The sequence below is a fragment of the Pundamilia nyererei genome, unplaced genomic scaffold, assembly GCF_000239375.1.
Source record: "Pundamilia nyererei isolate P.nyererei 1_Seehausen unplaced genomic scaffold, PunNye1.0 scaffold00334, whole genome shotgun sequence".
NCBI lineage: Eukaryota > Metazoa > Chordata > Actinopteri > Cichliformes > Cichlidae > Pundamilia > Pundamilia nyererei.
The window spans coordinates 459,283-483,970 of NW_005187735.1; the positions used below are offsets into that span (position 1 = coordinate 459,283).

General features: G+C 38.6%; 3 protein-coding genes across 5 annotated transcripts in view; 2 read left to right on the forward strand and 1 right to left on the reverse strand.

Moving 5' to 3' along the window:
• itm2ba (integral membrane protein 2Ba) overlaps window positions 1–13,501 on the reverse strand; it is a 23,834-nt gene extending 10,333 nt beyond the window's left edge. For both annotated transcript variants that reach the window (XM_005751927.1, XM_013915627.1), the window contains exon 1: window positions 13,236–13,501. In XM_005751927.1, the coding sequence (XP_005751984.1) occupies window positions 13,236–13,319 (84 nt within the window). In that variant the 5' untranslated portion in view covers window positions 13,320–13,501. The remainder of the gene's footprint in view (window positions 1–13,235) is intronic.
• med4 (mediator complex subunit 4) lies at window positions 10,486–19,503 on the forward strand. Of its 2 annotated transcripts, XM_005751926.2 has the most exons (8): window positions 10,486–10,594; window positions 12,550–12,672; window positions 16,852–16,918; window positions 17,513–17,683; window positions 18,033–18,090; window positions 18,196–18,282; window positions 18,367–18,498; window positions 18,817–19,503. In XM_005751926.2, exons 3-8 carry the CDS (start codon window positions 16,865–16,867, stop codon window positions 18,987–18,989), a joined length of 675 nt encoding a protein of 224 aa, XP_005751983.1. In that variant the 5' UTR covers window positions 10,486–10,594; window positions 12,550–12,672; window positions 16,852–16,864; the 3' UTR covers window positions 18,990–19,503. The 2 variants fall into 2 exon arrangements, with proteins under 2 accessions (XP_005751983.1, XP_005751981.1); XM_005751924.1 differs by lacking the exons at window positions 10,486–10,594; window positions 12,550–12,672 and adding an exon at window positions 14,733–16,124.
• Window positions 19,504–20,775: 1,272 nt separating this feature from the next.
• The window catches only part of sucla2 (succinate-CoA ligase ADP-forming subunit beta), a 28,446-nt gene continuing 24,533 nt past the window's right edge, over window positions 20,776–24,688 (forward strand). The window contains exons 1-2 of the mRNA XM_005751928.2: window positions 20,776–20,931; window positions 23,827–24,022. Of these exons, the coding sequence (XP_005751985.1) occupies window positions 20,848–20,931; window positions 23,827–24,022 (280 nt within the window). The 5' untranslated portion in view covers window positions 20,776–20,847. The remainder of the gene's footprint in view (window positions 20,932–23,826; window positions 24,023–24,688) is intronic.

Below are 24,688 nucleotides of genomic sequence, written 5' to 3' on the forward strand. Positions count from 1 at the left end.
CAACGACCGAGACTGTCCAAGCCGGGGCTCGAACCGGCAACCTTCCGATTACAAGGCGAACTCCCAACTCTTGAGCCACGATCGCTAATCACTAAAATGTTAAAGGTGTTTTTTCATGTTTTAGTACTTGAACTTAACACATTTATACACTGGATAAATTTTTTTTAGGACATCCTCATCTTTTGTGGCCTGCAGATATACTGTGTCATCACAAAACAAGACTTGTCAGCATGAATTATCTGCTTTGAGAGCAGCTGACTTCCAGTTTAAAACTTGTTTTTACATTTTTGATTGGTCAGTGAAGCATTACCATGCATTTCAGCATATCGGGTAGAGAAGAAGAGTGTTAAGAGCCTTTTCTGTTTTTTTAAAGCAGCAGCAGGGTGGCTGCTGAGAAATAGACAGTCAGCCCTTTCAGATCTACAAGTCAAAGTACAGAAAGCAGGAGAGGACTCTTAGAATGTAACATTTTTCCTGGAATGAACAGAAATAGCGATTAAAAAAAGGAACCAAAAAGCAGACGTTAGCATGAAACCAAATATGCGGACAAATAAGAGGAAGTGGGGTGAGACCGTTTAAAAAGTACACACTGGCTGACAGATCAGCAACATGTTAGTGTCAGATGCAGTCAGTTTAATACCACCACTGCCTGGCAGAAAGACACCAAATTGGGAACATTTCCTCAGGCTTTTCTCCATCAGCTGTATAGCTGGGGTCACCTCTGCTAAATAAGGGGTTTGCTCCAATCACCGACATGTCTTTTTGGTTTTAAGGGAAGGAAAAAAAAAAGTTAGCAAAACATAAAAAGCAGAAGTCTCTATAGCAAACAGAACAAAAGAGTTCTGAGACCTTCAAGGAAGGACGCATGTATTGCAGTTTAATTAAAAAACATTTACTTTAAGGATCCTGATTCAATATCACGAAAGAGACTTAACCCAAGCAAATAGCTCATTCACAGGTACTCACAGCTCTCCACAACTGAACAGAGCAGAAGGAAGGAAACTAAAGCAGGAAAGTGTAGAGTAGTGCTGTCCAAAAAGGGTGTGAATATTGGCTCCAGTGGCAAAGCTGCAATAAGTTTACTAAGGGTGAGGTTAAATAAGGACTGATGACGACTTTCTCCCTGAAATGGTGAAATGCATGTTCATAATAACATATGTCAGACCTGGTCTGCGGCTGAACTGCAGCTGACCGTCTATGGTTGGTTCATGTCTTTAATGAAGGATGAACTGCATGTGGTAACATACAATCTGAAAACTGCTCGCTACTCTCCAACAACAATTTAATGCACAGACCATCAAGCATGACGAGGAAGCATCAGTAGCAAGTTCACCAAGTAAAAACGTTTTCAAATTTCAAGACGAAGTTTGTATCAGGACCTCTGCTGTGGAGCACTGCTATGTCTTTTTCCAGTTTTACAACCATCTCTTAAAGTCTCACCAACAGCAAGACCCAACAGGCCTTCAGACCAACGTTTCATAATTCCAACACACGCACCCTCATTATACCACTCCTATGTCAACACGGGAAAGCATGCCGACGTCATGAGAACAATATGTACAGTCAAAAACTCTACACTCAACACTCAAAATTTGTATCATTTCATCATTATTTGAGGGCCTACAGATTATTAATTGTATCATTACATTTAAAAATGTTTATGAAGTGTATGAAACTGAAACATATCTGAGCTGGCCCAACTCTCAACACAAACATCTTTTATACACAATTATATTTTTGTTTCTCAGTGCTTTCTGGTTAAATGACACGTCCTCTTTTGTTCTTAAGCCAGGAACGACTTATTGTGTAAGCTTTTTGTTGTGGTTGGTGGTCACCAGTAATGGGTGTAGCACATTCCAAAGTGTGAGGTTAATGTAATCAGATTACATTTTTCAGTACCTGCACATGTTTCTACAGTAATATAACTCGCAATCGCTGTGAAATCTCTTTGGGCTGGATTTCGACTGTCCTTTGTGTTACCATTTTTGTGTTCTCGTGCAAACACTAAAAGATTGTGTGTCCTCATTAGGACAGGGATTTGTGTTGCAGTGTGGTTTATATTGTTAATTGTGTACAAAGTCATTTATAGAGTAATGCAAAAGCAATGCAACAGTAGTGCAATAAGTTACTTTCTCTGGTAAGTAATTAATGAACATACAGCCTTACTTTTGAGAAAAGCAATGAGCATTGTGTAATACACTACACAATAGGGCACTCTTTTTGAGGAACAAACCCAACACTGGTGGCCACAGAAATCCCAGGTTTGAGCTGCTGCTGTGAGGATGAAGGCTGCTGGTTTACACTGTGCTGAAGTGTCCTCTGGGCTTCATTCACAACACCACAGGGATCAATGACGGTGTTTGTGTGTCTTTGAGATGAACCTACGAGCTGACCACACTAAACCCACCACAACAAACAAACATTTTCCAGTTAATTATGTTTGTGGATTCACATGGTTAGAGCTATTAATCTGTGTGTGAAGATCTTTAGAGTCATTGTGGCCACAAACCCTGCCGCCCCCCCCAAAAACAAAACAAAACCCAACAACAACAAAATAAACAAACCCAGTTAATTTTCCAGAATTAAAGTTGACAGCCAGGAAAAATAAATGATGTTTGTGCTCAGTGGTCAACAAGTAGTGGAAGCCCTACAGAAAAGCTTTACAGTGTTGCTTAGTTGTTGAAAGTAAAAGACGATCAAGTCTCCAGAAATAAATCTGAGAAGTTCTTTTTGCCTTTTACACCTTAATGTAACATAAGACATGAAGTAAATTAAACTAGGGGATCAATGTTGATATTTATGCTTAGCATAAAGATATTAAATGTATGACAGTATAAAGATGAGGAGGAAAAGCTCATTTCAGAAGCTAGAATTCACTGAAAAGCAAAAGTACTTTTGCTTTGAAAGCAACTTCATGATTAAATGTAAACCACTGGCAGCCATGTGTGTGTGTGTATGTTCAATTCATTATGGTACTATTTCAGGAATATTTTAGTTATGCATATATTCCATTTCTGTCAGGCTTTGGTTACCTATTAATGCAGTTCTTTGTCTTTTGCAGGCATACTGAAAGCTTTAACACTTTTTCAGTTCACCTCAACAAATATGTTTCATGTTCTGTATTGTGGCATTTTCCTTGTCAATAATCAATATGCAAATAAAGTACTATTTAGAACTCCTTGTGATCCTAAGCACGATTCAGTCTTTCAGTAAATGTCTTAAGCGGATAATGCTGTCCATAAGCATCAGTCTACCTGAGGACGGCTTGTGTTTCCATCTCTGTGGATACAGGTGAGTATCACTGTCCAAGGCGGGTTTTATTTCAGTCTACACATGAAACTTTATCTTCACCTCTGAGCTACATAGCGTGTCTGTGAAGGCAGTAACTGGGTAACGTTAGGTCGAAAGAAGAAAGAGTAGAAAGAGTGTAAGGAATTTAAAAGAAAGCAGCAAATCTTCGTGTTTAAAAAGCCAAAGTCAGCAAGTGTGTCACACTGGCTTAAAGGAAAAAACAACAACAAAACCCACTGCAGAATAAGAGCACTCATGTCCAACGTAAAGAAAATAAAAGAGTGTGGATTTTCTAATGGAAATAGATTTAAAAGTAGCTCTTGGTGTACTTACAGAAGCATTTAAGGGAAGAGCTGAAATCCTATTAGGGGTTCATGAAGTGTATTACCATTGGCTGAAGTGTATTACAGGTGGTTAAATGTTGATCCTCCACCACACAGTGTATTTATAAGTATGTAAACATACATTAGGACTTAGATATGTGTCACAGATATAATACTAATAGCATCATGGTGGGACGCAACCCTACACTTTTTCACTACGTTAAGCAGTGGCTGTGCACACCATTCAGATAGTGTGCACTATGTAAATGTGCATGGGCTTCATAGCTGCTGTCATATATATGTGCCTGCTTAGTTAATCCTCCCTCTTCTTGAGTTTCAGTGGTCGGCAGCGTCCTGTGGGAGGCAGCTAAAGCTCTCTGGCTGAGTCTCCATCTGACTGATTACACTGTAATCCTTTTCAAGCAGCCCACGTGTCTGAGACACCAACCAGAGAACAAACAAGCAGAGAGCAACTGAGGAAAGGTTAGGTCTGTAATCCAAATCTGTAATTAGGTTTACTGATGAATGTGAAGGTGGAAGAAAATTTTTTACTGGCACATGTGGAATAGCTCCTTCTCAAAACTGAGAGAAAACATTATTTTCATTCGATTGTTTGCTGAAAGACGTGATAGACGGAAAAGAAAATCAATATTACGTAAAAAGGAGACCTTTTAAATCTCAACAGACTACTAATGATAATGATTACTTCCATAGCTGATTATACTGTCGTCAGACAGGGCAGGGAGGTTCACCAGGTTTCATGCTGAAATTAGGAATCAAAGCACAGCAAGTATGTACATGAAGCTCTTAACCTAAATACTGCAATAAAGTTTTTCTTCAAAATGCCCACAACGTCAACAAGATACAACCACAGGTTCCTTTGAGCGTCTGCATAAACAGCAGGTGTAAGCATGTAACTGCTCCAGCTCAGCCTCTATAAAACCACATACACTCAAAGTATATGACACCCAAACTGTGAGGCTCGGCAGATACAACTGCTCAAACATTTAAAGACTGAATTCATAAGATAAGAACTTTATTTATCCCGAGGGAAATTCTGTTGCAATTCAAAGGCTCCTCCAAATGCGGCCGACAAATGTGTCCTTCATTTCCCTGGGGGCTGGGGGTATTCTTCATGGCCCAACGTATCCCAGAATTCATAGCGTGGCCCAGCCAATTCCAACAATGGCGGCAGCTACTTAGTTTTAATATTACTCTTTCTGGGTCACAAAATTTTCAAGATATTTTCAGGTGAGAATGTAGCTGTGTAAACTTCAAATATCTGCTCGAATTATCAAGACGTCACATATTTGCAAAAGTGCTCTGCTGTTTTCAGACCCTGCGCGGTCTTTCACTACTGTTTTATTTGTTCCTGAGTAAATCGGTGCGGCTGATATTAAAGTTATAGTTTTCACACAGCTGAATAAATGTTACAAAGAAAACTGATTAAACAGAAGTGTGAGATGGTCGAGAATTTACTCCAATGTCGTGTTATATTGTAGGAAGCATGGAGCAGAGGGCTGAGTTTATTAAACTCCACGTCCACACGTATTTTTGAAAACAGAGATTTCAAAAAAAAAAAAAATCCCGTCCACATGTAAAAGCCAAAAACGAAGTCAAACGGTGTCAAGAACATGCCAAATCCTAACCGTGTATGTTGTATGTTGGCCAATCAGAAGTCTAGGAACCTGGAAGGAAAAGAGTAAACAGGATTTTAACTTTAAGCACTTCTGAAAAGTTTTTGGTTTTTCTGGGAAGACTGCGAATTTTGTGTTACTTTTAAAGTGCCTTCATCATTTCAAATGTTAATGACTAAAAACAGTATTTTGGCTGGTGTTGACTCACAACTTAGAAATGGACAAAATGCAAACAACATACATAAATAAACATTTAATTAAAAAAAACATTATTTTATTCAAAATCGACGATGACGTTGGCGTCGGGATTTGGGTTGCGAGAGCGTCTGTGCTGAATGTAGAAGCCACGTCCGAAGTTCACTCTGACAACTCCGTCTTTCTAAATGGATGGACAGTAACTGTGTGTGTATACGCAAGCGTGTAAAAACTGCAGATAGTAAGATTAACAGCAACGGTATTTTGTCTCTATCTGCTGTTGTAGAAATTCATCTCATGTAAACAAAAACGTGGCGCACATCGTGACGCCAAAAAAGGCGCACACCTTTGACGTTGCATGACTAAATCTCCATTTTCCTCGTCCACTCGTAAACGTGAAAACAAAGTTTTTTGAAAATCTCTACCTTGGCAGGAGTTTTTAAAAGTCTGCGTTTTCAGTGACCCAAAACGCAGTTTATGTGTTGGCCAAATGCATAGAAAAATCTGCGTTTTCAAAAATACCCGTGTACGTGTGGACAACATAGCAGTGTATAGTTTTACAAAGTACCAGAACTTTGTTTAAAGTACAGTAGAAAATGTTCACAAATGAAATGCTACAACTAGAGATTTAAAATAAAATAAAAAAATACTTAGCACTCTTTATTTTCTAATACTGTTTAGTTTCGTTGATGTTCAAAAAGACTATATACGGGAAAAGGAGTCTAGTTTCATAATCTTCGGAATACAGTGGTCCCTCGCTATAACGCGGTTCACTTTTTGCGGCCTCGCTGTTTCGCAATTTTGCATGCTGTTTTTTTTTTTTTTAACAGTGCATTGTGTTCTGCGTCCTGATTGGCTGTAGACCATTGTCAATCAATCTCATGCTGCGTCTCCTGTACAGTACAGAATGCGTTCAGCTTGTCAAATTTACATAAATCTTCGATCGGTAGCAGTGCGACTCTGAAGTGCTGCACTGTATGTTTGTAGGTTTTCTCCCAAACAAACACAACAATGTCAACGAAACGTTTTGGACCCTCAAAGGCACCTGCGGGTTCCTTTGGTTTCATTCTATAATACTGGACTTTTTTTCTACGAAGGTTTGAACTTTGAGAGTGTTTAAACAAGAGAGAGAAGTGTGAAAATGTTCATGTGTGTCTGAGAAAAGTGTATAAAGCTTATAGTGAGTTGTTTTACAATCTTAAAACATTTTGCAGATTTCACCTATCGCAGGTTGTTTTTGGAACGTAACTACCGCGATAAACGAGGGACCGCTGTATACTTCTCTCATCTGTACTTCAGCTTAGACACTTTATTAGCTGACACGCACAGGCCAAAGTTCAACCTTATCATCTATTTCACTCATCACAGAATGAGAGGATGAAGTCGCACACTGAGACGGTTTTGACACTTTTGCAATATGCATAGTTTGAAGACTCATTTCTTCTATTTGACAAATCAAACTTATTATCAAACGCAGCTGCAGAAGCCATTTTGTAGCACAGTCAGTACACAGAGGTTGCACGACGTTGGTCCCTGGAACTTGCTCATTTATAAATACTGTAAATGGGGGAGTGGTTTGGCTGCTTTGTCTTGATTGTTACTTTTTAAAAATGTATTCATTTAAATTTAACCTGACTTGAAGACAAAAGTGATTTCTCATCACTACAAAAAAAGTCTCTTGGTAGCTGACTGTGTTTTACTTATTTAAAAATATATATAATTTAAGTCGTGCAAACTTTTTCTCAACCTATAATTGAAAGTAAAAAAAAAAAAAAGCCCATCAAGTCAGGAGAACTCAACATTTATATTTAAGCACGAAATTAAACACTAGACTCTTCTGAGAGGGAAATTTTCAGCGCAGTGGTTTCCTCCTGTGATGTTCTACACTCAGCTCGACACGGCTGCAGTTGATCTGAGGACAGAGATGTGAAAGCTGATCTTTAATAAGCACCACCCGCAACTGCTGTAGCACTACAGCCTGATTCAAACACTGCCGCTCACCAACTGTGAGGTAAGCACAGGTGCTCCTCCATCCAAAGTTAAGCTGAGGTAGCTGGAAGTTATTTGCCTTACCATCTAAGCAGTTTTCGTCATTTAAAACCAAATTATCATATATTGGCCTTGTTTTTCTCATCTTAACATTAAGTACTAATAATGTGTTTGTTGTGTAAATGTGCCTTACAAATGCAAAACTGCACTGTCTCAATGACAATATCTTAATGTGATGAAAATCCTGTAGTGTGCTGTTGAAGCACTTGGTCAATAGAACTGATAATTTATTAAATAGAAAAACTTTAAAGAGAAAATATCTAACTGAAGAACGCTCTAAATTTGCACAAAGCGGCAATTTTGTAAAGCAGATATAATAGTATATTTATTAACACTTGAAATAAACAATAAGTGGACAAAAAGCATAAAGATTTTACTAAATTTGCAATAATTATTCTGCCGACTTGTAAGTCAAATAACTGTTTCAAACATTTTAATTTGGGGGGTGGGGAAACCAATCTGTTGGCTAAAGCTGAATTTACCATCTCAGACTCAGAAATATTATGATAGATTATTTTCTGTGCATTAAATAATAGGATAAATTGACTGTATGAGAGGTTTTTCACTGGACATGAACAAAGTTCTGGTTTTGGACACAGGGTGCTACAGCTGGTATTAATACTTGCTGAGTTTCCTAATGTGTTTACGGTCACCTGTAAATTATTTGCAAGGTTGCTATAAAACACACACACTGACATCGTTCTATACCAAATGTAGTGTATGGTGTCTACACAGCAGCTGTCTCTTATATAGCAACTAGGAACAACACCGAAAGTATAAAGGTGCAAGTCCAGCACTATGACTGTGCATGGCTCACAGCCATCCTGTATAAAAGAAAGACTGTAAACACAATCAGGCAGACAATATAAAGGGCTGCAAAGCCACATCACAAACAGCACACTGCTCTGTAGGTGCGGTCATGGCCTTCAGTTCAACTGCTGTGCAAGGATGTTTCTATCAGACCTTAACAGGTTAAACAATCCCCAATAATCCTGAGTGTGTCTCATACTAACGACAGTCACTGAGACAACTATAGAGGGAAAATAGGTCAAGCTAAATATTTAGGCTAAGCATATCTTCATGCTTAGTTTAGCTGTCCCCGAATACACCACAAGTGCTCAAGCAGTATCTGTGGAGCCAAACAGGCTTGCAAATTTGTTCCTGTTATACATGAACCTCTATGCGTTTCATTCACATGGCTTTTTGCTGTCTGGTAATACGCCAAGTCACTTTGTTAAAAAACATCTATTTACTCAGAGCAGATACATAATCAAGCACCTTTAATTCATTTCCAACCAATCTTAGAGAAATTTGTATTTGATGCAAACACAGCTGTATCCATCATAAAACATGCTGATAATTGTTATTCAATTTATCTAAAGAATACTATAAAATTTCAAGTTTACAAAAGTTCAATATGCTGTTTTTCTGCTCATAACTGAGCTAAAATATAAGAAGAATGAAAATGAAAGGGAAGTCAGACAAGAGTTTATCAGACAGATAGTGACTCAGAGAGTTAAGAGGAACCCAACAAAAAGAGAAACTATCAAAATTCAAGTTTTTTCTTTGGCAAAGTATGTCTTCATCACTCAATATAAGCCAGAACATACTCACTGCTTAGTTCAGCTAGAGTCAAGATGATGCAAATACAGCCTTTAATTAACAAGATCTATTCACAAGTAGTAAAAATTGGAAAAATGTTCTGTAGCTGAGTTTGTGATCATCAGCAGTTGCAGGTGCTGGATTTTTAACTGGATTGCTGTCGATCTTTCACCTACTCAGCCTCCAGTGGCAAGCAATCAAAGTTTTGGTTAGCTATTGGATCTCTATCATTCCCTGTGAAACAAGTCTTCCACAGTTCAACAGTCTGCTGTTGTCTGGACCGCTCTTTGCTCCTGCAGACATTCTTTTGTTTAGTCTACCAACCAACAAGGAGCAAATGGCTGATCTTGTGAGACCTCCTACCATACATAATAATCATGTGGCATTCTCCCCAATCAGTAATGATTAATAACTGTATCTGAATCCAAACATCCAAGGAAAATTCACAGCTATAACAGGAGGCAGGAATGACCAAAACATCTGATGAGGGCAGAACGGGATGGCTTACAGACAAACTCACTGTCTCCAGCCTGTCAGACCACAAGACTCATGGCACATTCAAGTGTCTGCCATCAGGCCACCTTGTATCAGCAAGACTTGGCTCATCCCGCACTTTAAAGCATCCTAGCTCCTATTTTTGTATCATAACTCATCTGTTGTTTACTAATCGGCACATATGGCAGTAAACCAGCAAGCTGCTACATTTACAAGATTTGCAACTCACTGAACTACAACAGTGTCTGTGTTCACATGAGCAATGAGGAAAAGAAAACAAACAGGAGCCAAGACCTCAACAGATTGACTATTTTTATAATCAAATAACCTCCCGAACACACATAAACACAACTGGCAAAAACATAAAACATTTGCTAGTTCCTGTTTGGTCCTGTGCGGTCTGACCAGTAGAGCAGATTCCTCCCTCAGGAAGCAGAGCAGCAGGAAAATTTCCATGAAGGCAAAATAGATGACGGTGTGATAAACTCAAGCCTGCTCCATGGGAGATTTTTTTTTTTTAATAATTCTTTGATTTCTAAATATGTTAGAAAACACTTTCCAACATATTTCCTTGACTACAGAATGAGGTATGGGTATGGTGAATGGTTTTAATGGTATTTTTAATGATAATGCTTATCAGTCCATTACTTTAATGGTATTTTTATCGGTACTTTCTGAAGAAGAAATGAATCAAATTAAAAACAGAACTGAATTTACATCACATCATGATTTTTTCCAAGCTATTTTCTAAACTAAGGCTAATGTACTGTATTAGCATACTGTTCCTCTCAGCAATTTTTACACATAAACAAAACAAAGTTCAACACGTTTAATGAGGGATTAGAGAACCAGAGGAGCTGTTAAAGACTTAATAGTCTTTCACTTATTCAGCTAATATTCATCCACCTATGACCGCTACTCAGGGGTACTTAAATCAGATTAGATATGATCCAGTGCTCTCTCACTGCTACAGACAGGACTGGCTTCGTGTGCTGGATGCGGGTAATAAAACTTCCTGTTCCATCTCTGCTCCTGTCCACTTCTGTTGGTGGTTTGGGATAAATGGATTTTTTCTAGTTGCGATTAATTTAAATCAGCTAACCGTCTGTTAAAGCAGCTGCTTACTAATAGCTTTAGCCTGCAACGTTTATATTTTATAACCACTTTTATCAGTTTTTGGATCCTGTTAAGCAACAAGACACACACCTCGTTCCTTGACTGTAGAATGTTTTTTTTCCTTTTTTGTTTTGAGGGCATGTTAATACGTTCGAAAACAGATCTGATACAGTGCAGAATTTTAAATCGTGTCTTAGAAATTTAGTAAAGCGTCCTCATTTATGAAGAACTTGTTGACTTTGCCAATGATAAATCAATCATTAATCACTATCAGAAATGTCTGTTCTTCCACATGAGCACCGGACTTCCTCTACAGCTTTATCCTGTTTTGTTCTGATTTCCTCAGTTTGAGATATATTGCTTTATACAGACACTTTATTATATATTTGCCACTTTTTGACATTTTATTTAAATGTTAACTTTTTTTTTTTTAACTTGCATTGTATTTTATTGCATTAGACTTTTACTTATTTAGCGCCTTCACTTTAGTTTTCTGAACTCTTTTGAACTCTTTTGTTTACAGGTTGAGTTAATTTTTGGCGGTTGTAACAAAGAAATTTTCAGACTTTTGGGACAATAATGCACTTGTTATCCTATCCAGACTTTGTTCATTTAAATCAAATTAGAGGATAGGGGCTGATATCTAACTCTAAAAAAAACAACCCTACTTTAAAAAAGGTTCAGTAAAGGACTTCAAAGGATTACATTTCAACTAAATGCTACTGAACCCCACGCACGAGACACATGGCACAAAGTCCTCATTTGCTCTCTCCACAAGTCCTAGAAAATCCCCCAAAACACAACCCCAAACGAAGTGCAGAATCGCCTCTTTTCTACTTCAATCCCCCCGAAGGAGCACATTAAGCTCTGATTATCAAGATTAAAAAGATAAAAGTCTGTGACACTGAAGCTCAAGACACAGGGGGGGTTGGAGGTGTATGCCACCTTCATACAGTCTAATCCCACAATAACCAAGCAGGCAGATTGTGTGAAAGTTTCCAGCTAATGCAGAACTCTCACCACGAGTAAAGATAAGACATTCTCACAGCTTCTCATCGAGAATTACACTTTGTGGTTTGTCACTCATTGCACATCTTTGAAACTACAAGCAGCTGTTTGCGTTTGCAACTCCAACATGTAGCACGGTTGACATCGCAGCGCTCTCTGCATACAGAGAGAGCCCAGACGTCCTCAGTCAGAACGAAACAGAAACAACAGACAGCTCGTTTTACAACAGGGTGGAGGCCAGCGGGAAGATCTTGTAGACTTTACCGTCTGAGAGGCAACACGCCTCAGCAGCCCACACATTCAACTCCACAAGTCAGCTCGAAAAGCAGCTGAACAAGCTCCTTCGCAGGTTGAGATCACACAGCAGCCACAGCCACTCTGCAACTCCAAAACTGTCATTTAGTTGCACTTTTCTAGTGAATATTGTGTGAAATGCACTGCAGTGTCACCATACTGCACAGCACCCCTTTGGGTTTTTTGGATTTTTATTTTTATTTTATTTTATTTTATTTTTTTGGGGGGGGGGGGGATTTTCCAACTTATGAATGACATTTCTAGGACACTCTACATACATACCTTTCAGACCACAGAGGTTGGCGAAGTGACAGACTCTTATGCCTTCCTGTGAAGCCTTTCCTTCCTAAGCCGTCATTAATTGCTGAGAGGTGCAGACTAAATATAAATAAATTTGCATGGACTTTTGAGTTTAGTGATGGGGAAGTTCCCACCTATTATGCTTTCTCTTTTGTGAGAGTGGCACCTTTCACCAAGACGCAATAACATAACATCTGCATTTTCTGTTGTGTTTTTTTCTTTTCTTTTCCCCCCCTCAGCACATTTTCACGTCCTTGAAGTCTGAGGCGAACTGATTGCAGAAAAAGGAGGAATAACTGATGAGAACACTGACAACTCCTGTAATACGAAACCAGATTAAAACCCATCTTAAAATTTGTCAGGTAAAAATCTACACGTGATTTGGGGTTAAAAAAAACAAAAACACCAAAATCAAATTCTGTTTATTGACTGATCGGTTTGGAAACTACACGCTTTAACCAGCTAGTATACTTGCTGACCTCTAAAACGACATGAAAAGTCAAGCAAAGCTCGTTCCTGCACTTTAGAGCCCATAAACTTACATTAACGTTTTCAGAGTATTGCCAGACCAACTTAAAAGGTGTAAATATTATATTCATGTGGCATTTAGTCAGTGTATAAAATAGATTTAAAAAAAATGGAAACAAGTAGAAAACACCGGAAACATCAAGAGTATCAAAGGTGAAAAAAACAAACGCCACCTGAGGAAGTAACGTCCACCGAACTCTGAATTATTTGACGTTAGTATTTTTAAAACATATTGTATGATTTTAAAATGTATTATTTAAAACTGTTCAAAGAGTGGGGAAACTGAAATATATCAGGAGCCCTGTTAAACAACAGTATTGTGTCTCTACGCATTTATGCTTAACTGCGCCTTTCCCCCACCGAGAACCTAGTTTGCCGTTAGCCATTTTCTACTCACTTTGTCCTCCTCGGGAATAAGAGTTTCGGCGTCCTTCTTCACATCTTTCTGTGCCAGAGCCGTGTTAAATGATACCTTGACCATCTTGAAACAAGTGGTGACAATCTCCGACAGAAAGTGGGGAAAAAAGCAACACAACAAAAAGCAAACAACAGCAAAGAGAATTTGCTCCGAAATAAAAAGAAGTCGCACTTCTTCCCCGGCCAAGTCTGTTGTTGTGATAAGAGCGACGTAAAGCTAGACTTAGAGTGACCGTGCTTCCGGCCTTCAAAATAAAAGCATATCCACGACGATTAGTCTGAGACGTTCCGACATTTGACTGAAATACGAAGCAAAATGGCACAATCCAGGCTTAAAACTTAGCTTACAAGCAACATCAATGTGAAACTATGTAAACATCTGTATCTACGTGCTTTATTATACCTTATTATACTTGCTTTTATTATGCTTTATTTTATAGCCTCTTCTATGTACGACATGTATTTCAAAACGATTTACAACAGGCCGAGAAGCACAGGCAATGGGAATGCAAGATAAACAACAAATAAAACAATGCAGAAAACATTAAACGAAAAACTCAGTTAACATATTTAGTACTATACCTACTTAAAAGAACATATAAATGGCTGTTAAATAATAAAATAGATAAATAATACAAAAAAGGCATGTAATAGACTAAAATGTTTTATTTAAATATAGAACATTAAAACTGTGCAAATATTATGAAAGTGATTAGATCACGACTGTTGCTCTAGTACCTAGAGCTGTCAATAAATATTATATAATTTACTTCCGAAATGTAATGGATTACATACACTAAACTCAAGACTTTATTACTATGACTATAATTTATAGAGTTTATTACTTTGCTGGGATATATTTGCATAACCAACCCGTCAACACCAAAGAGTGGGGTGGGGGGGACAATCCGAGATACGCACACACACACACACACACTGATTAATACGGTAAAAGTAAGGCAGGGGCGTCAAATACCCAGGGACCAGAATCAGTTGCCAAATACTCTCCAATCTGGCCCCTGGGACAACTTTTTAAACTGTATTTTCATAAGTTTTATGAGTTTTATTACTGATCAAAAAACTCCCGCGTGACCACTCACCTAAAGTAAATAAAGAATGAATACACAAATGACACTTTTTTTTACTGTTATTCAAATTTATCATTTTTGCAGTGGCCTTTACAGGAAAAATACAAAAAACAAAAATTCTTTCAACTAACAAAAATGTTCTGTTTTTATAAGTAAAAGACCATCTGTGCCATAAGCTAATGGAACTTTTTCTGTATTAATACATTTGGATGTAAATTTTATACAATTAACGTAATTAGTGGAAGTAATTTATGCATTTATTTCTTACGGTTTAAGCCCAAATAGTTGTGCTGAAAAACTTTAGTATTTCTCTGTAATGCAGAAAAACTGAGATGTATTGTGTAATGTGTAGTTAAACTTTTTTGCAATGACAGAAATGACAGTTAAGATCAAATCTGGCTTTATATTTACACAAGGAGTTTGATATCCCTGCCATAACATAAGAGAAAATAAGAAAATTAACATAACGACACGAACTTAAATTATGACTAAAAACTGGTAGTGTGTTAAAGAAATAACATTCAACATAAAAATCCAAAATTTAAATAATTTAATGGGCTTCAAGGAAATATACACATTTTTGATTTACAGAAAAAAACAGAAGAACTGTCAGTTTTACCTGATGAGCTATATAATGAATTCAGAATATATCTTATTTCTTTGATTCAAATATCTCAACAAACCACGTGAATAAAATTAGGCTGTAATGTGAGTTCTCATCTGCGAAAGACAATATCCAACCACGAAATACAGAATCACAGTACACAGCTTGCTAGAGAAAAACGTTTTATGTATTTTATCTTTTAATTACTGTGGCACTTTTCCCTTTTTGTATAAATGCTTGCATTACATAAACTTTTATTAAATTTTAAGCAGGTTTGCACTTATTTTGACGGTCCGGAAGTTTCTTCAGTTTCGGTTTGCGCTGTCTACGGCCTGACCGGGGGAAACAGCCTACATCTGGGAAACGGCTCTTTCCCCCTGGTCGGAGAATATGGGAACAAAATAAAATAAAGCTGTGTGAACACATTTATATACAGTGACAAAACAAAACAAAAGATTAATACAATTCTTTCTCGCCAGCTGGAATGTGTGATATACTAAAAAAAAAAACACACACACACACACACACAACAACAGTGAAAAAAGGATGCCAGAAGTACTGTACTCATTTTTATTTTCAAGCGCTTGAATCGTTACTTGAATATTTCCACTTTATTCCCCGTCATAATAATATATATATTATCAACCTTTCCAACTTAATGTACTCCTTATTTTTTTGGTGTTGCTTTTCGCTTGAATGAAGGTGAAATACGCTGATAATAGAAACAATATTTGATGCTCTTACTTGTGTAAATGAGAGGTAACCTGTAATTAAAAACATAGGTCTGATAAATAAGTGCAGTGCATTAAAACGTTAAAAAAAAACAGGAGGAATTTATTTGGAGTAGATGAACTGAGTACAAATTATTGAGAATTATAGATTACATTATAGATATATAAATAAGGCACCATAAGTCCAGGTTAGAATATGACTGCCAATAATACTAATAACGCCAATAAATGCTACGGAAGTGAGAACAGGAGTCATATCTCTAGCATACCCTAGAGACCAAAACGCAAATTGCCCGAAAACAACAAAGACCACGAAGAAGAAGATTTTGGAACGTCATTTCCTGTCTTGCGCAAACCAGAGGAACGAAAATAAACATGGCGGCGGCGGAGAAATCGACGAAGGAGAGACTGCTGTCTGTGCTGGATGATTTGGAGGTTTTATCCAGGTAAAATTAAACTTCGTGCGAGCGTTTTCTCGTGTCTCGTGTAAACTGTTTGGTAAGCTATCAGTATTTTATCTGTGAAGAGATAAAATACTCGGAGCCGTGAACTAGCACCCCCAGTTTGTGCTGATTACTAGCAGACATGCCGCTCATTGGCCGAGCCTACGGCTTTTCTGAAAGAAAGATAACGAGCTCTGGGATTTGAAACAACCTGAAACACTGTTATAATTTTTCTGTTGGAAACTGTTAGCAGTTAGAAGACTCCATTTTATAAAACAAGGTTGTTGAAGAGTTTGTAGGTACTACACTCTACGGCTAATAGTCATTTTCAAAAGGAAATATGTCTGTGAAGGTTCTCATTCATCCAGGTCATCGTAGTCTAAGGAGCTTGGAAAGAAAAGGGTCTGGACTTCTTTGAGACTGGGACTCTCCACCATTGGACCCTTAGAACTGAAGAAGCTTCTCGGATGAGAGGTGAAACGTCTTCAAGCAACTCAAAGAAGTCCAGGCGCTTTTCTTTCCAAGCTCCTTAGACTTTCAAAAGGAAACTACCACAAGAATGGCCAAAATGACTAATCAGAGAAACAAAGCGAACATAGGCGTACAGAAAACGATCACCAGTATGAGCTTTAAAAAGTAAATAAATATATAAACATAGAAATTTGATTTGTTGGATTGAAATGTGGTTTTTGACCATTTTTAATTGTGTGTGTGTGTGTGTTCATTTCAGGGAGCTGATAGAGATGCTGGCATTGTCCAGGAGTCAGAAAATGCCTCAACCTGGAGAGGACACGCAGGTAACACCCCACTCAGCCTTTAGTTGACACACGGAGATTTAAACAAACTAATGACCATCACAGTGGCTGTCAGACCATGCGTAGTCCTAGGGTTAGTGGTGATCAAAGGCCTTCTAGAAGCAAGTCTCACTATGTGGCAGCTATTCTAAAATGTCTCTAGCTATATATTTGGTCAGTGTTGTGAAACACTGTCCAGTTTGATACTTGTCTGCCACTCGGTGTCTGTATTTTTCCAGTTTCTGGTACTTGATCTTCAAGTTCTTTGTGGATTTGCACAGTCTTTTGTTTTTTGCTGTTTTAAAGTTTTGGTGAGACATGATCACGGATACAGGATCACTGTTTAAGGACAAACCTGTGCTTAATTGCTAAGCATAATATTTTTTTTAAAAATTTAAGCATTTAATTTTAATGCTGTCACATTTAAAGATATCTAGTTCCTTCCAACTGATTTTCTGTCATCCATAAATCTTTCATAGCTTTTGAACCTTTTATTGTGTTAGACATGAGTGATTTTAGTTAGTTACACTAACCTGTATGAAGCCTATGAAATAGGAAATCTTTGATAACAGAATGTGTTGATGCTTTATCCATAAGATCCTGGAGCTGTTGGTGCAGAGGGACAAGGAGTTTCAGGAGCTGATGGAGGTGGCCCAGCAGCAGGGGAAGGTTCACCAGGAAATGCAACTGCTGGAGAAGGAGGTGGAGAAGAGAGATAGTGACATCCAGCAGCTCCAGAAACAACTGAAGGAAGCAGAACACATCCTGGTGGGTTTGGCTTGTCTCTTGTTGTATTTTTTTTTTATCCAGAGCAGGGCAGCGCTGACAGATTGAAATAAATGCTCAAATGTTGTATGCTGGTGTAGCTGATACTGTGCTCTTACAGCAGAGGTGTTCAGGGTTATAGTGTTGCTATTGTAATGTAAAGGGGCCTATGATTCTCTTCTTTTTCTGATATACCGTGTTACAGATGTTCATATTAAACATGGCCAAGGTTTAAAATAATGAGGCCAGCATACGAATAGTCATAATAAACAGAAACTACATCTTCTTTAAATTCTAATATCATGTGAGAAGTGATAAAGAGGATTGATATATTTCTGTCTATCTGTTTCAGGCCACTGCTGTTTACCAGGCAAAAGAGAAACTGAAATCCATCGAAAGAGCCAGGAAAGGTGAGGGAACACTCCCGACACGTTCTGGTGAAAGCTATGTTTGATGGCTGGTTTTCTCTTTGATGGCTTGCCCATAAATTGACACTGTTTACATGTTTTCTGCAGGAAGCATCTCATCAGAAGAAATCATCAAGTATGCTCACAGAATCAGTGCCAGTAACGCTGTGTGTGCTCCTCTCAACTGGGTGCCAGGTATGTGCCAGGCTCTCTGTATCTCACACTGGGTGTTGGTAAAAGTTCATGTTCAGCTTCATTCACTGTTGTCATACTTGACAGGTGATCCACGCAGACCGTACCCTACCGACCTGGAAATGCGTAGCGGGATGCTTGGTCACATGGCCAACCTGTCCACCAATGGTGTGAACGGTCATCTGCCAGGAGACGCGTTAGCTGCTGGGAGGTTACCAGGTAAGTTCAGCTGAGCACTTAAAGGAAGGAGTACCCATGCCTCCTGGCAAAGAGATTTTAGATGAGGTCAGAGGTTTGTTACGGTGATTTCAAAATGTATCATTTATCAATTTATCATTATCCATCCTTATCCATCCTTTAAAAAGTTAAAGGACATTCAGACTGCATCTACATCAAGCTCTGTAACATAAGAAACTTGGCAAAAAGTACCAGCTTTCAGATACTATATAAGGGAGCTGAGAGAGAGGCTGAGATAAGTAGTGTCAGTCAGTGTTTGGCATTTCACAGAATAACCATTTTTCTCTCGTGTCACCTCAGACGTCCTGACGCCTCATTACCCGTGGCAGTCGTCTGATGTCTCAGTGGGGATGCTGCCCCCTCACCACGGCAATGACTTTGGCCTGGAGCCTCCGGGTCACAACAAGGAGAATGAAGATGATGTAGAGGCCATGTCCACAGATTCCTCCAGCAGCAGTAGTGACTCCGACTAAAAGCGTGTCTCAGAGTCAAGAAATGCTGAGACGTGTGTGTGTGTGTGCGCGCGTGTCTGTTTGTTCGACTTAAAGCTCACCAGCGAGCAACATCTGAGCAGGCATCTTCAGCTTCAGTCATTTATTGTGCCTTTGAGAAATAGATTTTTTAAAATGTACCCTTTTTGAATATTAGTGAGTTTATGGTGTTAGTAGGTGGATTATGTTCCCTTTGGACAGAACCAGGCTAACTGGCGTTATTATACAGTTCAGTGAAACTACTGTATAAACTAGAACTAGCAAAAATGAAGAACGTGTCATTCTGGACTCCTACATGAAAGAAGACAGACCAAAGAATATCCTTCAGAAAACAAAGACAATAATTTGCCTTCTTTTGCTCTTTGGTGACACCGTGTGTGAGAGACTTGATGTCTAATTTTAGTTGGTCACGGTCAGAATGTTTGCAGTGTAGTATAAGTTGTGTAAATATGCCTGTAAATACTCAGTCTTGTAAATAAATACTTTTTGAATACAATTTTTTTTCTACTCTTTTTGTGTCTGGATTTGTGGATTTGTTGTTTTGCTATTCATGTTTAGGAACACCAACTTTCAAATGTTCCTGAACAGCATTAGATGGAAGCAGATACAGTCAGAGGTCATCTCATCCATTACGATTCAGTACATTTCATGGTGCAAGGTGTTTGCTGTATGTTTTTATTTATCAAATCTTTGAAAATCTGAACTGACACGTGCTGGAACACTATTTCTCACTGGAAGTGGAAGTAGAACATAATGCAAAAGAGCAATAAGTACATCAGGGCCATCTTGCATTTGACATCGCTTTTTTGAGTGGAAAGATAAGGAGATAATAGAGATACAAGCCAGAAATTAGCACTGGGTAGAAAAGGTTTAATTTCTTGTTACATACAAGTGGAACTAATGTCAGAGTGCAACACGATGCCTACATGTTGTTTTTTAAATGAGCCATGAGATATGACTTCATTTATTCATTTACAAGTTTATACTTGACACTAAGAATTGTATTTATTTAGGTTAAAGGGCGGAAGGAGTCTTTATTTACAGTATGTTGAGGCAATGATAGTGCTGCCTTCAGGAGCTCACTGTAAAACACTATGTTATTGTATACTATGGTTAAAGATTGAAATAAAGATTTGTTTTTGCAGTATGCTATTAAAATTATGTGATGTAGCCTATTTGAGTTTTTGCAGTGTTATGAAAAGGGGAAATAGGCACGAAGTGGATATTTAAAACAAATACATTTAGCTACTTTTTAAATGCTCATTTTTATTCTTTAAAGTAAGTACGCATATTTTCAGATATTTGAACACACACCAGCAGTATACTACCCTAACCCTGAGTCCTTCATCCATTGTACAATGGTAGTAATAAGGCCAGACTAATAAAAAAAAACAATAACAAATTGTGTTCATTTTCAGATTTTGGTTGAAAATTTGACATTACATTTGAAAAACTATTTTGAGGGGGAAAAGGCGAAATGTGGAGATTGCACATTGTGTTTATGGTTAAAAATAAACAATTTACTTGTAACATAAATCAAATCTGAAGTACGATTTTACTAGTTCATCTACGCAAGGCACTTTGTAGAGGGCTTTAATCTCTACATTTCGACTTTATTCTCAAAATACTAATTCCTAGTTTTTACAAAAATAGTGTATATATGTGTGTGTGTGTGTGTGTGTGTGTGTTTATACGTATGTATTTTCTTCTTTTTATTTGGCCATAACATTCCTTTCATGGGACTGAACGTTCCGACAGCATTTGAAATTACCAGAGGGGAGGGCGTCTTTGGAATCGCACTACGCGTGCGCGTTCAATCCACTTTGCTGTAGAGGGAGACATGGCGACGTCCCTGATTTGCGGCCGTTTGACGGCTAGCCTGAGAACTTCAGGGGCTAGAAACACTATTAGCTCCGCTTGTAAGGTAAGTGTGTATCCACAACGGAAGACAACGTTTGGGCTTTCATGGAATGTGTCTGTTATGGCACCACACCTTCCCCGAGGGTTAAAAGTTCTACGAATCTGACAGGGTCAAATTTGACATTAGCACAACTCGATTGAGTTTCCGTTATTTTGGCTAACACGCTAACTAGCACATAATTAGCACGGCCGGCTGTCAAATCTGCAGATTAAGCAGTAAACGGCCAAAGAATCACTGTGCCCTTAGTCTTTTCTGTAGCCGTACACTTCGTGTGGCTGTGAACGGCATTCTTGGTGGAGGATATGCTCAGTGAAGCTCAGTGACCTCCACCGGCAGCTGCTACAGCTTCCATCCCAGCGATTCCTCCCCCATGACATCTGTCCCGCTGGGTCTTCTTGGGAAGTTATCTGGCCAAATCCGCTCAGGCTCGGAAGCATAAACAGCTTTCACTGCAGACATACGCTGCAAATATACAACGGGGGGAACAGCAAGATAAAATGACGGAAGAGATCTAACCGGGAAGAGCGCGCAATTCAACCGGGAGTCCATTACACCAGGGCCCCCATAAGATAGAGCCTGACCAGCAAAACTCTGAATACTCTACACTGAGCAGAATTACGTTATTTATGTATTGGTGGGAGGCTTTGGGTCTCGACATTCCAGCCTAAACATTGCTGCAGACACCTGACACCACAGGACAAACTCAGTGGTCTCATGGCTGTGCTCTGGCAGTCCGGAGCTGTTTTGGAAGCATGAAGAGGACCTACACAATACAAAACAGCTGGTTTTAGTGTTTTGTCTTATCGGTGGTAAACGTATCAGCATTCTTAACAGAAGTCTTTGTGACATCTTAGGTGAAAGTTTGAAATGCTTGTAAAACTTATTTTGACACATTCTGTTCAGATAACATCAGCAAAGCTTTACATTTGTTTTACTAAAAAGGTATCTGCAGGTTGTTGAAGCTCTCTAAAAGCACTGCAATCAGTTCTTTTGTCCAAAACTCGGAATACGCTATTTAGTGACACAATATTAGCATTTTTTTCAGCTAAAATTTTTTTATAGGATACTGGTTTGAAAGATGGTTGAAAGGTGTAATATAGATCAACGAAAAAGAACGGTGATCTTTAAATTGTTTCATTCTGTTTAGGCTACCTGTCAGGACTCCGTTTGCCTACATTTGTATTCATCAATAGGAATTTTTGAGTTATCCATCTGGAAATGTGATATAATGTATATTTTAATTGCAGTATTGTTCTGGGTTTTCATTTTGGATGGTGTAACAGTGAAATAATACATGTGTTACACTTTATGTGGTTGCAAGAGGGACTTTAAAAGTCTTACTTGAGTAGCCAACAAAAAGTCTTCAGTTGCTCCCTTTTTTTCTGTTCATTATAATCTTGATAGTGTGTGCACACCTATTAGAGTTAATAATGTCTGTTTACACACACTTTTGCTTGTGATATAATTTTATATAGTGTGTAAAGGTAACAGAACAAAGTAATGTTAGTTTGACTAATTGTCTGGTATCTGAAACCTCAAAAACCTCGACAGGTTTAGTTCTTCTTGTTGTGTTTTAGCTAAACACTTACTTCAGTCACAGGTACGCCATACTGGTACCAGGGGGGGATGCCTTTTGGCCTTCAGAACTGCTTTAATTGTCTGTGGCACAGATTTAACAAGTGGCTGGAAACATTCCTTAGAGATTTTAGTCCATATTGACATGGAGCATCACACAGATGCAGATTTGTCAGCTGCACATTCATGGTGTGAGTCTCTTGTTTCATCACATCCCAACGGTACTCTGTTGGAATGAGATCTGGTGACCGTGGAGGCCATTTGAGTACAGTGAGAGCTATTAAATGATGATCAGTTTGTACTTAAGGCCCCAGAATGTTCCAAGAAAATATTCCCAACACTATTATACCACCTCATTAGCCTCAGCTATTGAAACAAGGCAGGATGGAGCCTGTTACGGTCAGCTTTGATGCTATCATCTGAATATCACAGCAAAAATCCAGAATCATCATTCTGTTGACTGCTTTCGGTGAGCTTCACTTCCTGTTCTTATCTGACAGGAGTGGCACCTGGTGTGAGTTTCCGCTGCTTTAGTCTGAGTGGTTATTGGAGCTACTGTTGCCTTCTTGTTAGCTCAAAGCAGCTGACCATTCTCCTATCACCTCTGACATCAACAAGGCACTTTTACCCAGAGAACCGCCACTCACTGGATGTTTTCTTTTTTCAGTAAACCCTAGAGTGCAGATCAGCAGTTTCTGGTACTCAGACAAAGCCTGTCTGGCAGCAGCAACCACTCCACCGTCACAGTTACTTAAATCGCTTTGTGTCTCTGGTGTGATACTGAGTTTAAACTTTAACAGGTTGTCTTGACCATGCCTATTTGCCTAAATGCTGATTAGATATTTGTGTTAATAAGTAAATATGTGAAGCAGGTGTGCCTAATAAAGCAGCCAGTCGTCGTCTTTTTTTTTTCTTTCTTGACCAAAAATAAAAGGTTGGATTTTTCTTTTGGTCCACTGATTTAGTTGAGGAAATAAACGTGATTGTCTAATGCCCAGCTGATATGCTTTGAGTAACACTTTGTTTCACATCCTTGCTGAAGTTTCCAGTGTTGCTTTTGTGGTCCTACGGACTGTGAACGATTCTCTCTTCCTCCAAGGATGGTTATGTTTTGTGTTGTAGGAATTTTATCTCGTGGGTTTAGTGTCTGCGATTTTCACATGTTGCTCTAGCAATATTGAGCAAAAGACAACACAATGATGTGTCTGCTTGTTTTGAGTTAAAAGAGATTGTTTATTTGTAGGTTAGATTGACATTTGAAGATGGTAGATGTACTGGTTTTAAGTTCATAGCTTCCTGTGCTTGTTCTTTCTGTCCCTTCAGGTTCTTGGTGGTTCTTCAGGTCTGTTTGGCGGCCATGTGTCCCAGCCCCAGCCCCCTCACCTGCAGCAGCAGCAGAGGAACCTCTCGCTACATGAGTACATGAGCATCGGCCTGCTGAAAGAGGCCGGCATCTCTGTGCCGGCCGGCATGGTGGCTAACTCCTCAGAGGAGGCGTACGCTGTGGCCAAGCAGATTGGTAAGGCTGAACAAGTCGTTAAAAAGCAAGTTCACTTTCACTGTCCTTTACTCCAGGACAAAAAAACAAAAACTGCAGTTCTGTTATTTAGAACAGTTTAAGTGATTTTTAAAGACAATGTCCAACCTCAGTCAAGATGCACAGCTTCACACTTTAATGGATAAAGAGGCACTGACATTTGAAGATGTTGTATATGCATTTAATTACAGAAGCCTTGAGAAATCCAGCAGGCTAAACTTCAAATGCTTTGATTGTGAACTGACTGTGGCAATATTAACGTTTTAAATAAATCATAATACAACCTTGTCTGTAAGAAGCCAAATTACATTAGTACTGTTTCTATTCCAAACAATCTCATATTGTATAAGCCATCACTTTCACAAACTTGACTTAAGTACAGAAGTCTTACATTTAGAGTCGCTGTAGTTAAACTCTGTTCTGTCAAACTTCAGTCTGGAGACCTTTGAATTTAGCTACCATGTTAAATGCAGTGGGCTTTAGTAGTGTTATGAATGTTTTATCTGTTAATGGTCCACCACCAAGCCACTGTTGTGGATTTACTAGTGTTGATTTTCTTTGGTTGGTCTTATATGAGCAAGAAGAGCACTTTAGAGCCAGAGATGGGCAGTAACGCGTTACTTGTAACGCATTACTGTAATCTGATTA

Coding starts and splice junctions, on each gene's coding strand:
- med4 (XM_005751924.1), top strand. CDS start 16,054: ATGGCGGCGGCGGAGAAATCGACGAAGGAGAGACTGCTGTCTGTGCTG. Junction 16,125..16,851: donor GATTTGGAGGTTTTATCCAG/GTAAAATTAAAC, acceptor TGTTCATTTCAG/GGAGCTGATAGAGATGCTGG. Junction 18,091..18,195: donor CATCGAAAGAGCCAGGAAAG/GTGAGGGAACAC, acceptor TGTTTTCTGCAG/GAAGCATCTCATCAGAAGAA.